The sequence below is a fragment of the Limulus polyphemus genome, unplaced genomic scaffold (genome assembly GCF_000517525.1).
Source record: "Limulus polyphemus unplaced genomic scaffold, Limulus_polyphemus-2.1.2 Scaffold2666, whole genome shotgun sequence".
NCBI lineage: Eukaryota > Metazoa > Arthropoda > Merostomata > Xiphosura > Limulidae > Limulus > Limulus polyphemus.
In genome coordinates this window covers 84,885-96,133 of record NW_013668276.1, presented here as the reverse complement: position 1 = coordinate 96,133, position 11,249 = coordinate 84,885, and the positions used below count along the sequence as shown (strand labels likewise).

At 36.9% G+C, this 11,249-nt stretch overlaps 1 protein-coding gene across 1 annotated transcript in view; it reads left to right on the top strand.

The window, feature by feature from the left end:
• LOC106467570 (probable E3 ubiquitin-protein ligase HECTD4) overlaps nucleotides 1–11,249 on the top strand; it is a gene marked incomplete at both ends in the record, with an annotated part of 162,948 nt that overhangs the window by 68,341 nt on the left and 83,358 nt on the right. The window contains 2 exons of the mRNA XM_022395768.1: nucleotides 1,001–1,203; nucleotides 6,983–7,178. Coding sequence (XP_022251476.1) covers nucleotides 1,001–1,203; nucleotides 6,983–7,178 — 399 coding nt within the window. The remainder of the gene's footprint in view (nucleotides 1–1,000; nucleotides 1,204–6,982; nucleotides 7,179–11,249) is intronic.

Sequence of the window (11,249 nt, the reverse complement as noted above, 5' to 3'; positions counted from 1 at the left end):
CAAAGCATAATTTTTCTTGCCTTTAACCTTATTTGTTTATGGAGCCATAAACTAGAAAATGAGACTCACTTGCCATGCCCACTTATATCTTTTATTTTACAAATTGCCAATAGTTGTCTCAATAGAAAGCCAAGGTTTTAATATATCAAATAACGTATTATAATACATTGTTTTCAGTACAGAGAATTGTCTATTTTGCCTACAGTTCAAACTTTATTTCTATAGGAAACACATCGACAAGCTTAGCTGAATTATTAAAAGCTCTTGTAGCATATGTAGAAAGCCAGAAAAATTATGATAATTACAGGATATTGTCTGTTTTTGCAGACTGTTATTCTGTGTTGTTAGGTGCATTATTTAATTAAATAAAAAAATTATTTAGTGTAGTAATACCATTAGTATAGAAAAGTAGGGTTAATTGTTCATGATGACAAGAAACACACTTGAAGTAAAAATTTATAGCAGAAATGGCTGGTATAGGTATTAAAAACTTTAAAATATACTACAAGAAAACTATTTTGACCTTCTTAATGTAACTAAGTGTAACTAAAATTAATGTAACTGAAAATTCATATTTGAACTAAACAATAGCAGGAATAATTAATAAACAATAAACAAAATCATAGCAAAATAAAAGTAGAATTCACTATCTCACTCAATAGACACCTATTAAAGTGTAATTTAATGGAAAACAAAAATCACCAAGAAATGGTGAGTGAAACAACATTTTGGAGGATACATTCAATTTTATAACCCTCATTTGATGAAGAGTAATGTGTTTCTAAAAGAACACTGAAAATATGTAGACTAGTTGCCATTTCTATTTACAGTTATGGTAATTTTATATAATATGTTTTATAAAAAGAAAAGTGTGAATGTAAGTAAAAATAATAAGATAGAGTTAAAAATTAAAAAAATGTATTATTTTGTGAGTACATAAAAAGTATTATTTTTTCAGAGTTATAAGAAGTGTAATTATGAGTTATTTGTTATTTTTTAGACCATCTCCTAAGCTGGTTATGATCATCCTGAAATTGTGTCACATTGCCCTCCCTCTCATGAGTGCAGAAGAGTGTACAAAGTTACTTTCTCTCCCATCTTGGTTTGTGGCAGATTGTGATAAACTTTCACCAGATGTCACCGACACTCCAAGTAGAGTTGCTAGCCTCTTTTTGGCACGTCTTGGAGACTATATTATTCCAGGTACATGTGCCATAAAAATATACAGATGTTTCATAATTTCACTGTTCAAAACAGCTATTTTTTGTTTTTTAAATATGTTTGTTCATTAGGTTCTCATGAGTTTTAACATGGTATTTGGAGCTGTTCATTATTTAGAAGCTCATGATCTGTATTTTGGATGCATGGAGGTATGTATTTGTTGGAAGGATAGGCTGTGACTTGTGTGTCTAGAGTTATGTATTACTTGAAAACTAATGGTCTGTATTTTGGGTATATGGAAGTGTGTATTAGTTTGAAACTGATGGATTGTGACTGATTTTATGTGACTGTGTATTGATTAGATGGTAATAACCTGATATTCAGGCCACCTTAACTTAGGCTCAGTTTAAGTGCTGATAACGTGTGATATCTGGATTATGGAATTCCATGCTGATTTACTGGGTATGATGGGTCATGACATGGTATCTGGAGCCATGTACTAGTTGGAAATGTTGGGGTGTGATGTGGTATTTGGAGCTGTGTACTATTTGGGTATTTTAGGGTGTGACATGATATCTAAAGCTATGTACTAATTGGGTATAAAGGGTTGTGACATGATATATGGAGCTAAATACCAGTTGGGTGTGATTAGTGAGTTTCCCTACTTTGCAATTTTAATCATTTAACATCACAGCATAAAACATCTTCAGTATTACAACTATAAACTCATTGAAACCAAACATTAGTTTATTGTTTCCAAAACATTTCTCATCAGAACACAACAAAATAAGCCACGTTTGGTTTTTATCACTACTAAGGAACTCTTGCTATTCAGGCCATTTTTAATATAAAACATACCAAACAGGTTATCCTCACTAACAGATCTTTATAACTTGAAAAACTAAAAGTTTTTAGTACTTGACTTTACTGCAACTTCCCATTCACACAAGAAATTTTCAAGCATACCTGCATGAGGATCTCACATAATCCATCATCACCCAACCAGTGATTGAAATATCTAGGATCACAGATTATTAATATGTAACCAAAACACAGTAGCAAGCTACAATCCATACAACTGGTACACAGCTCCAGATACAATATCACAACCCGGACTAACAAATGTGACTTGGTTTTTCAACCACAGCTGTCTTAATTATTCCATTATGGGTGAACATAATTAGTATTTAATTTCTTTCTTCCAAGACAATAACTCACCTCCAAACATAGTTTAGCTTTCTTCCTATTGCATTTGCTAGGGAAATTTGCATGCCACTAGCCTTGATGCACTGCTTGATGATGTCATCATGCGACAAAAGCCCTCCATCAATAGAGTGAAACAGCTCCATATGCATAACTCCTCCAATGCACTTGCACTCATGGTAACTTCATTTTTTTCCTTAGCATTGTATTGGACAGATGTGTTTAAATTTCTCTTCTGAGTTCAGTTTATTGAGATTTGCATCATTAATGAAACTTTTGGGTGTTTTCTTCCTCTCTTGTCTCAATCAAGTTTATTCTTCTCCTTTACTGCAAGCAATAGCATATCTGGTCACCAGGTTTTACATTCCTCATTCTCTTCCTGCGTGAGAGGTTCTTTCACTTTTGGGGACTCTAGTTTCTCTGGAATCACTCATTCCTTTGGGGCATGCACTAAAATGTCTCCTACTGTAGATCTTGCAGACCCAGGTTTTTTTTTGTCCTCATTTGTGAGCTTTTCCTTGAAGGATTTTCATAGTGACTGGACCATGCCCATACTCCTTCCAGTGTTCCCTTTGCACCTCTAAAAAATGGATCTCTCCATTCTTTGACATTTCCCACTCTGATTGAGGTACATTTCTACATGAACACTGGACAAGTGTCCAAACTACATCAACATGCTTGACTTTCTCGCTATTCATCAGGCATGTTTTCATTCTTACCCTTTGGTCATGTTCCACTCAGTCTATTTCACAGTCATTTCTTCCTTAAAAGTTATGTACGTATTTTCATTTGTTAATTTTAAACATTTCTTTGCACTGCATGTTGATGATAATAGCTAGAGTTAGTGATATAGTAGAGGAAATAGAAAATAAAATATAAACATTTACCTTACAAACACTTTTGATATTCATTTAGGAGATTCTAGAGATTATGCAAATGAAATGTGAATACTGTGAGATAATAAATAATATTTTTATACTCAAAATAAAAATCACCTGCAACATTAAATAACGAATTTTTTATTAGAAACAGTAGAAAAGAATTAAATATTTAATTTTTCTGAAACTACTTCCTTTTAGGAAATTTTTTTTTAAAAATGTTAAACAACTTCATCCACTAATTTTATTTTTGAAACAAAATATGACGAGTGATGTTACCTACTAATAATATTAATGGCTGTGAGTCGTAGGGTTAATCATCTTGCCTGTCATCTGCCAGGAGCTTACATCTTGGTGTCAGGCCACTTCTCTAGGTAAGTCCACTTTCAGTCAACAGAGTGGTCTGTTCACTCCCCGGACTTTCATGGAGTTTGCTCTTGGTTGGTCATGCACCTCATGAATGCAGTTGTTGCCTTTCTCAACTTTAGGCTTTTTCTCTTCTGGTCCCCTCATCCTTTGACTCTGGCTGTCGATGTTCTCAGCCATGCCTGATCTCACCTCTTTCGATATGACTGTTTTGCTATTAGTTTTCTCCCTCTGGTTCTCAACTTTACATACTCCTCTCCCTCTTGGGCCTCTTTGACCAACTCAGCTTTGGTCCACTTTGCATTCCAACCCTTTTTTCTCTTCCAGATATTTCCTTTCTCTTTTGCTTCACCCTCACACATCTCTTCTTCATTGAGAGATGTTTTTCCTTCATCCTCATGCATGGAATTTACCTGACTTGCTTTCAATTGGACTGGACTTTCAGAATGTGTGGCATTTTTATTGTCACATTCTAGTCACCCTTCCACTCTTTTTGTCTATCACCAACTTTGGCAGGTGTTTTGTCATTGGCCCGTCTGCCACTCCTTTCTTTCTGGCTGTCATACCGTGAACTACCTTTCTGCCTTTTCTACCTGATGCAAATGGCTTGTCAGTCTACCTTTCTAGTTGTCAAGAGGTCTTATCCATGGTATTTTGCCTTTCCCAGTACTTCCCCTTTCCTCTTTACTTCCTCACCCAACTCCTAAGCCTGACTGAGACCTTAATCAGGTTTTGCATGAACTTGTGCATACCCCATTCAAACTGTTGACTTCTTGCCTTTTGTACTGTCTTTCTCTCCTGACATGTTTGCTCCTTATTCTTGCCTACAAATTACCATTGTCCCGACATCTTTCCTTTAGATGCTTCTCACCCTCTCTTCCACTGTACTTATATACTCCTCTCGCTGGACTGATCTTTCCTTCATCAGACTTTGACAACTCAGGAGGGTCACCGTACTTCTCTCCAGTCTTCCTTCCTTCTGTCTCTTGCCTATTGGACCATATGGATCCAGATCAGCCCTTGTGCTCTGTTTAGGCTGTTCATTGTGCCTTATCATTGACCTCTCTCTCTGGGTCTTCACCTTTGCATGCCTCTACCCTTGCACCTCTCCTTTTCTAAGGTCCTATCTCCTTCTACTCTTACTGAATGGATATATTGATTCCTTCAGTTGGTATATTTGTCTTGAGATGTGGAAGCTTGCAGACTATTTCATATTTCTTTGTCAACTTTTACATTCTCTTAAATTTCTTCTTTAGCTACCCTGTGATGAGCTCCTCCAGGCACGCATGTGGACACCCTCCACACATTTGTCTCCTTCTTTAATCTTTCTGGCTTTTTTAACTCCTGATGGTTTGCATCTTTTGCTGGTTGCATTCTTCAATCTCCCTGCTGTTTTTGAAAATAATACTTACTATTTTTCTTTGAGAGATTATTTTTTATTTGATAGGAACCCACCAGGTGGCTGGCACTACCCCCAGGGTATACTTACCCAAAATTCACATTGAGCTAGGATAATGGAAAGAGCTTATACCATCTGTCCTTGCTTTACCAGTGCCCACTGTGAGATGAGGTGTTCTGCAAGACATCTTGAGATATATGTATTTATTTAATCATCTGATCCACACTGTATCTCTTCCATGGACTGTCATGGAAAAAGGCAGCACCAGAGAAGTCTTCAGCCAACTTCTTTGGCTTGTGCTTGCTACCTTTAAAATAGGGTTTTGCGGTCACCCATTACACTGTCTCCAGTAAAAGATCTTTCAGGCTGAAAGTCCGAAGGGGATTCAGGCTCTACTTTGGGTCTCCCCAATACAAATTCTCCTCTCTTTCTCAAGGGGAGCACAGGAGACTCTTGCTGCTTACCAGTTTCTAGCCACTGGAGTGATGGTCTGTGGAGAATCCTAACTGGTTGAACTCAACTGCTAGGGCTTTATATATAGAGGTTGCAATATGAAGAGAAGTAGGGCAGTGGAGACATTGTCAGTGTAATGCAGGTCATCCCTCTTATACATAACTCATGCCACTTGTGCCCTCTTCCTGCAGCTTGAGACTGTTCAGTAGCGTTGAGGTGAGCATGCACTATACAAATCCAAACTGTATGTCAATAGTGCCCTCCTCCAGCAACTGGAGTACATCTCATAGAGTCTGAAAGTAGAGTTGTGGTGAGCACACACTATGCAAAGGCATATTATATTACTAACATGCCCTCTTTCTGCAGCTGGAGTTTGTTCTGGAGTTTGATGACAGAGTTGAGGTGTGCACACATACTCTGTGAACTCGTTTTATGTAACTGATGTGCCCTCTTCCTGCAGCAGAAGTCTGTTTCGTAGAATCTGATGGTAGAGTTGAGGTGAGCACACGTTCTGGTCTGAATGCATCTAAACCATACTACACATATTGATTATCTGATAGCTTGTGTGCAAGTACTTGGACAGTCATGCTCTCATTCTGCTCAGCTTGTTTGCCTCTTTTCCCTTTTCTTTCTAGGTGAAGAGTATATCCTGGCTGAGATTAGATGTGGTCTCCCACAGGTGTGCCCCTATGGAGCCTGTGCCATCAAGGTCACACTTCGTGACTTTCATCGGACACTTTCCAAAAGGAACTCATCTAGTTAAAACTTGTACTGGCCCCTTCACCACTTCAATATGGGGTTTTAACTAAATGTGTATAGAGGTGAATTATCATCTTGGAAGTCAACATATTTCTTACCTGAAAATGTATTTCCAGTTGATACTCACCTCTGCACCTATACCCTCCACTTCTGGTGCACCTTTATTTTTCTTGCCTCTTCAAAGAATGAAGTTACCATGAGTGCAAGTGCATAGGGGGTGTTACTGTGAATGGAGGTGTGTTACCCTATTATTGGTGGAGGGCTTTTGTCACATGACGACATCATCATGTAGAAGTGCAATTCTTGTTGAATCACATGAAATTAGATGGGAGTTACCTTAAGGCTAGTTGCATGGAAATCTGGCAGACATCTGAGAAAGATAGCTAAACTGTGTATGGAGGTGAGTATCTATCAGAAATACATTTTGAGGTAAAGAAAAATTTTAATTTTTTTGCTGTCAAAGGCATAGAAAACGGGTTGTTGTGATATAACATTTTTACACTGAAATTTGTAATGGACTTATAAAGAGAAATATTTTCATCTTTGATTACACTGCTTTTGTTTGTTGAGCATTTAACATTTTACTATAGTGTTTTCATATGAATGTGTTGGAGAAATGTTCATACCGAAACAGATGGTATATAATGTTGAATAATTGTTTTTAAGAAGGTTTTAATCTCCAGGGGATAACTGTAAAATACTGCTGATTTTTGAGAAAACTGAACTATACTGAAATTCCCTTATGGTTTGCTCATAACTTCAGGCTGTCAGCTGTTATCCAGACAAGAGTCACAGGAAAAACTTTCCAGTAACGTTTTTTTGGTAAGTGTTAAAGATAATGGTTCTCAAGACAGGGACAGAGGACTAGAGGACAGTGACATACAGGATGGAAAGCTCTCTGTGTTTTTACATAAGCGAGAAGACCAGTCATCACATGAAGTGATACAACCACTATTGAGGTAAGATTGAAATCAAGCAGCTTACTATGGTGGACAAAAAATATTAAAAAAAAAGAAATAGTTTTTATAGCATTAAAAATGTTGATTAATTCTCTCTCTCTATGGACTCAGTCGAATTGGCCGAGTTTGTTACCCCAAATTGACATTTATAGTTTCCATGCTATAACTTCTAATATGTTTTGTGTATTTTCATGAAATTTCACAAATTTTCAGTAATTATTAAGAGTCATTTTAGACAAAAAGTGAGAATTTTTAATGAAGTATTTTTACTAAAAATTTCTCCATAATTATATGGATTCAAAGTGTTGACTGCTTTGATTGCAAGATGATTTTATTCTTAACCTTTATCCTACCAGCTTATTTTATAAATGAATCCTACCAACTGGGGTCCATTCAGACCCCAAGCAAAAAATTTTGCTCTGAAGGAATAAACATCAATAACATAAAATATTTCATTTGGAATATATTTTATTGATTGAATACAAATTAAAATATCATGGTACTGCAAAGAATAATCAAGTTTTACAATTACACACATCAAAGATATGTTAATATATTTTTCAGAATTCAGATTATTTCAAATAATTTGGCAAATTTCATAGACATGATCTAAATTTGAACACTTTTGCGTGATTGAATATTGCCACACGAATTCCCAGTCAAATTCTTTTCAATGTCCATCGAATAGCTCTGTTTTTTCTGAGATCGTATACCACAGATGTATCTGTAAACACTTGTCACAAACTACCTGTTGGGTGTTGTGAGTGGGATATACAGGCTTGTTACAAGAACTACACGTCAGTCTGACTTTTATCAACTTGACAAAGACAAAGACTGTATCTCTTTCTCTTACCATCACCTACTACTCTATCAGTATGCATGGATGAATTGTGTCAATGCCAACTAACTGTATTGCCATTCAGATTGGGACTTGAGTGTGGGTGTCCTTGCTCTCCACTGGATTTGTGGCATGATAAGTTTGTATGCAAGTTCCAACAGAAAGAGTTGTCACCTTCGTCTTCCCTCAGATGACTTCCACTGTGGAAAGTTTGCCAACCAGATGATGAAAGTTGCCACAGCATCAACATAATACAATTTCTAAACAACAGAGCAGGCCAGCAGTTCACTTTCTCCTAGAAGTGAACAAAGTTGCCAGATGGTCCAAGTTGTCCACACCACACTTAGTTGCATTGTAGTGGAGTATGATCTCTGGTTTGCGAGCATCACCCACTACAGTACCATCATGGTGCATAGTGAATAAAGCCACCACAGACTTATTCTGCTTTGGTACATAAGACACCAGGGTAACTTGGTTTTTGAATCCAAACAACAAGCTATGGACTTCTGTGTTGTTGTTAGCTCTCATTGTGTCAGTTATGTCTGGTTTGTTGGATCGGATTGTGCCTGTTTAGGTCAAGCCATCATTCAGTAGATCTTCTGATAGTGAGACAGAAGTGAAGAAGTTATCTGCTGTGACATTCTGTCCAGTTCCACGCGATAGTGCTACCAGCTTCTTCACGATATGAGCTCCCTGTTCACCAGGCTGCCTTCCCAAGTATACTTCACCTTTCAATGGGTAACTTGACTCAGCATCACAGTACTACGAGATTTTGATGCTATTCTTTGCTGGCTTAGATGGGATATACTGGCAAAAACTACATTTTCCCCTGAATGCCACTAACTGTTCATAAACAGATAGGTTGGTTCAAGGAATGTAGAATTTGGGAATATATGCCAGAAAAAGAATCCAAAAAATCACTAGAAGGGAGCAAGTTTGTCAGTTGCTTGTCTTTCTGGCCACCCAATTGTCAAATCTGAGAAATTTCAGAAAATCAGTAAATCAGGTTCTAGACATTGTTGCAGTGAAGATGGGTCTTCCTTCATTCTCTGACCACAGTGATGCAACTGGCTCATGATTGGATTTGTGCAGACCTGCAAACAGACAAAGTCCAATGAAAGCCTTCATTTCAGTAGAGTCCACAGCTGTCCAAGCTCAGGGATGTTCAGGATTGGCATCATTCCATTCTCGGATCCAGCGTCGGGCCTCTTGGTTAGTTTTTACAACAACAAGGTCAATCATGGCAGATGTAAACAACAAGTCAAAGGACCACCTCAACTGAATCACACTGAGCAGCATGAATTATGCCAGGTTGTTATATGATGATATCTTGTACATGATGTGTGCCAACATTTGATGTGTTCTTTTGCCACACAGTGCCATTTTGTCCAATGAAAACATCATGGATAGGATCTGGACCAACAGCTGGTGCTGAATCTGATCCATTCAGCTGTGATTGGGCTGCAGGACCCCAACCTCATCCTTACCCTCTGGGCTGGCCACCAGGTTGTCCTCTGCCTCTGACTGTGTCAAGGTTAGGCTTGTGAAGTGCATCTGGCTGGTCCCTACCATCATGGTCACTAGAAGCTGGTTCTACAGTTTCTGTGTCACTGTAGTTCGACAGTTCCAAGATATGGTCATGGTCTGCGCCTGAGATGTCAGAATCTTCCAGGTGAGAGCCTTCTTCTGATTCTAGGATAACCCTAAGGGCTTGTGCAGCAGTGTATATCATAATTCTACCTCTGCCTGCCATATTTCACTGCAATACAAATAAGAACAAGACATAATGTGAATGGCAAATCAAAAATATCATCTGGGGTCTGGTCAGACCCCAGTCAGTAGGATAAAGGTTAAGATTATAAGTACTTTGTTTCATGTGAAAATTCTAAAGTTGTATTTGCATAATCTCTAAAAAAAATTTTTTTTGGAAAACATTATGTTTTATCTGTTATTTTTCCTACCCTAACTCTATACAAAGTTAGTTAGTTTGACCAAAAAAAAAAGAAAAGAAATCTGAATTATCTTGTAACATGCACAGAAAAAGATGCCCATAGTGAAAGTGTTAAACCATGAACTTGTTTCTTTTTGCTGCTTTCAAAACAAAATGTACTTATTATGGTAATTATAACATAGCTAATCAAGAGTGATAACCATGGTTTAGAATATCAAAGTGAAGGCATTGTTAAAATTTAGTAATTCAGAAATATATGAATTTGTACGTATATAACCATGAAATTGTATATATATAGACAAATATGTACATTTTACATTCAACCCTGAATTGCACATTATAATGTATGGATAACAAATCTATATTGCTTGACACAAATACTTCATTTCTGCAGTTGAATACTCTTAATTCCAGTTAATCTGTCTAAATAAACCATGGAATTATTTTTGTTGGTTCTTCAATTGAACAATGTTGCTCTTAGGCAACTCACCCATTTACAACTTATCTAAATATATTTCAAAAAACGATTTTTATGCAATATAGGCTTATTTAAATAAGAAATTCAAAGAAACCATTTTTTCCCACTATATTTTCATGATGCATGCAATAGAGGGTTAGATTACAAACTTAAAGAATGACTGGTTTATGATGGTGGTTAGTAAGGTTTAGGTCTAACCTAATTACTAAGTTTATGGTTGAAAAGGTCAACAACAACAAAGGCTTTAATTGATGATATAATGCTATTTAATTATTTTTCGACTGATATGGTATGCGACTTCTTCTCACATCAAGCTTTCCCAGTTCTGTGCTATTTTCGTCTATTTGCAAACTTTTTTGCTCTCCACTAGCCCTAAGGCTCCCACCTAAACTCATGTGATATTGCTGTGTTCACCTTCATAGTGCAGCAGATTCACTCTATACTGATTGTTCAATCATAACTTCTCCATTTCTCGCTCATGAGATTTTGTGATATTGGCATTTGTCGTGGAAGTATCTACAAGGTCACCAATTGTTGTGTAAATATTAAATTTCTATTTTAGTTTTTAAACATTTGTGCATCTGCAGATTTTGTGGTCTTTTATTTCCACATTATAAAGTCACAAGTGATGGTAACTTCCATTTTTTCTGGTGTGGGACAAAAGGACGTTGTTCATGCTAGACAAACAATTAAATTGGTATTGAGTTCTTCTTTGACTGATGAGGAAGTGACAGCTATTTTGTAACAAGAGTAGGGGTCAGAGGGCATGTCATAATGTAATGAGCAGCACCCTGGTGGGCTTAA